This window comes from Octodon degus, unplaced genomic scaffold (genome assembly GCF_000260255.1).
Source record: "Octodon degus isolate 3935 unplaced genomic scaffold, OctDeg1.0 scaffold00039, whole genome shotgun sequence".
Classification (NCBI taxonomy): domain Eukaryota; kingdom Metazoa; phylum Chordata; class Mammalia; order Rodentia; family Octodontidae; genus Octodon; species Octodon degus.
In genome coordinates, this window is record NW_004524615.1 from 10,795,847 (window position 1) to 10,797,360 (window position 1,514).

Here is a 1,514-nt window from a genome sequence, read left to right on the forward strand (position 1 = left end):
AGAAAAAGAAAAAGAAAAAGAAAGCTATTACATACCTAAATCCTTCTACCTCAACTTAATTTCCAGACTGTCCTCGTTTTGTCACTATCCACCCAAAAGACCTTCATATTCCTAGAGTTATCAACAGGTTACCTTACAATCTCTTTCTTTCTAAGGTGATGCATTTAGTTCCTTCAATCTCTCTTGATTTATCTGGTATCTACCTGAAATGCACCTCTGCGACATAGCAGAAGATCAAACTATTTATAAGATTATGGGGGGAAATGCAATTTGTGTCTATAGTAGGAAAAGAAGTTTGTGAATAACCAGAAATCTCCAGACAAGCTATTTACAAATCTATAGGACAATTTTGTCTTCGTTTACCTGGACCTTAACCTTTAATAACAAAAATAGTGATGGTCATACTCTTCCGGGGAGCTGTTATGGGAATGAATCAAGTATCGTTTCTTTAACAATGTTTAATACATCAATTATTTTATGAGTGCCATTCATGAATCACCAATCTTAAGCCTGCATTCATATATAGCAGTTATTAATGAAATGCTTACACTACGCATTTAATCAACATTTACAGTTATCCAGCTTCTAACCCTTTTTTGTGTTGTTCCCAGGAATGTAACCTGGAATAGTCTAGCTATTCCAGATACGCACTGCTCTCCCGAGCTGGAAGAAGGTTACCAGTGTCCCCCAGGATTTAAGTGCATGGATCTGGAAGATCTGGGACTGAGCAGGCAAGAGCTGGGCTACAGCGGCTTTAACGAGATAGGTCTGTCTTCCTGGTAAAACACCTTCTCAGCTTCTGTCTTATGATGCTTATGCAGTGCAGGCAATAATTGGATAGTTGATCTTGCAGGTTTTGACTGACTATAGTATGAAAGAAATATAAATGCAAATTTTAATTGTATGCCTATTTTATAACATATTCTAACCTAGAGTCTGTAACACGTAGACTATGTTGATGTGTACTCAACTATGGGTGAATGGAGCTAAAGGTCTCTACTATTAAGCTACTTTGATTCTTAATTATTGTAATTAAAAATCATTCATTGAATAATGTTAAGAACTGTTGACTAAAGATAAATAAGTCTTGGTTTCTTTTCACATGTAACTATACCAGAGTAGGCAAGGTAAGTCTTAAAAAATTGAAATATTAGACTTTGATGAGGCTAGAGAGCTAAAAACTGTTCCGTTGCAGAAAACAGCTGATCAAGAATGTAATGAATATGCATCAGCTATGTGGCAGACATATAGAAAATCCTAGAATATGATTGTGCAATGTATACATTTCTTCTTGGATTATCCTATTCACTTCTGAAATGTGTCATTACATATACAGTGAAAGATGGCAGCATGTGCCATCTAATCAATATTATTACATTTTTATAAGTGCATTCAAGCTGCCCATAATTGGTTTAAAGCAAAAAATGAGATTCCAGACAAATATTTTATCCTTTGAGAATTTTTAATGAAACAGTTTTAAAGAACTAACTTATACTTGAAATTTCCAAGCCTGG

General features: G+C 34.8%; 1 protein-coding gene across 1 annotated transcript in view; it reads left to right on the forward strand.

Annotated features, from left to right (window-relative positions):
* Positions 1-1,514, forward strand: part of Nalcn (sodium leak channel, non-selective) — a 357,549-nt gene that overhangs the window by 50,038 nt on the left and 305,997 nt on the right. The window contains exon 5 of the mRNA XM_012514741.1: positions 612-766. Coding sequence (XP_012370195.1) covers positions 612-766 — 155 coding nt within the window. The remainder of the gene's footprint in view (positions 1-611; positions 767-1,514) is intronic.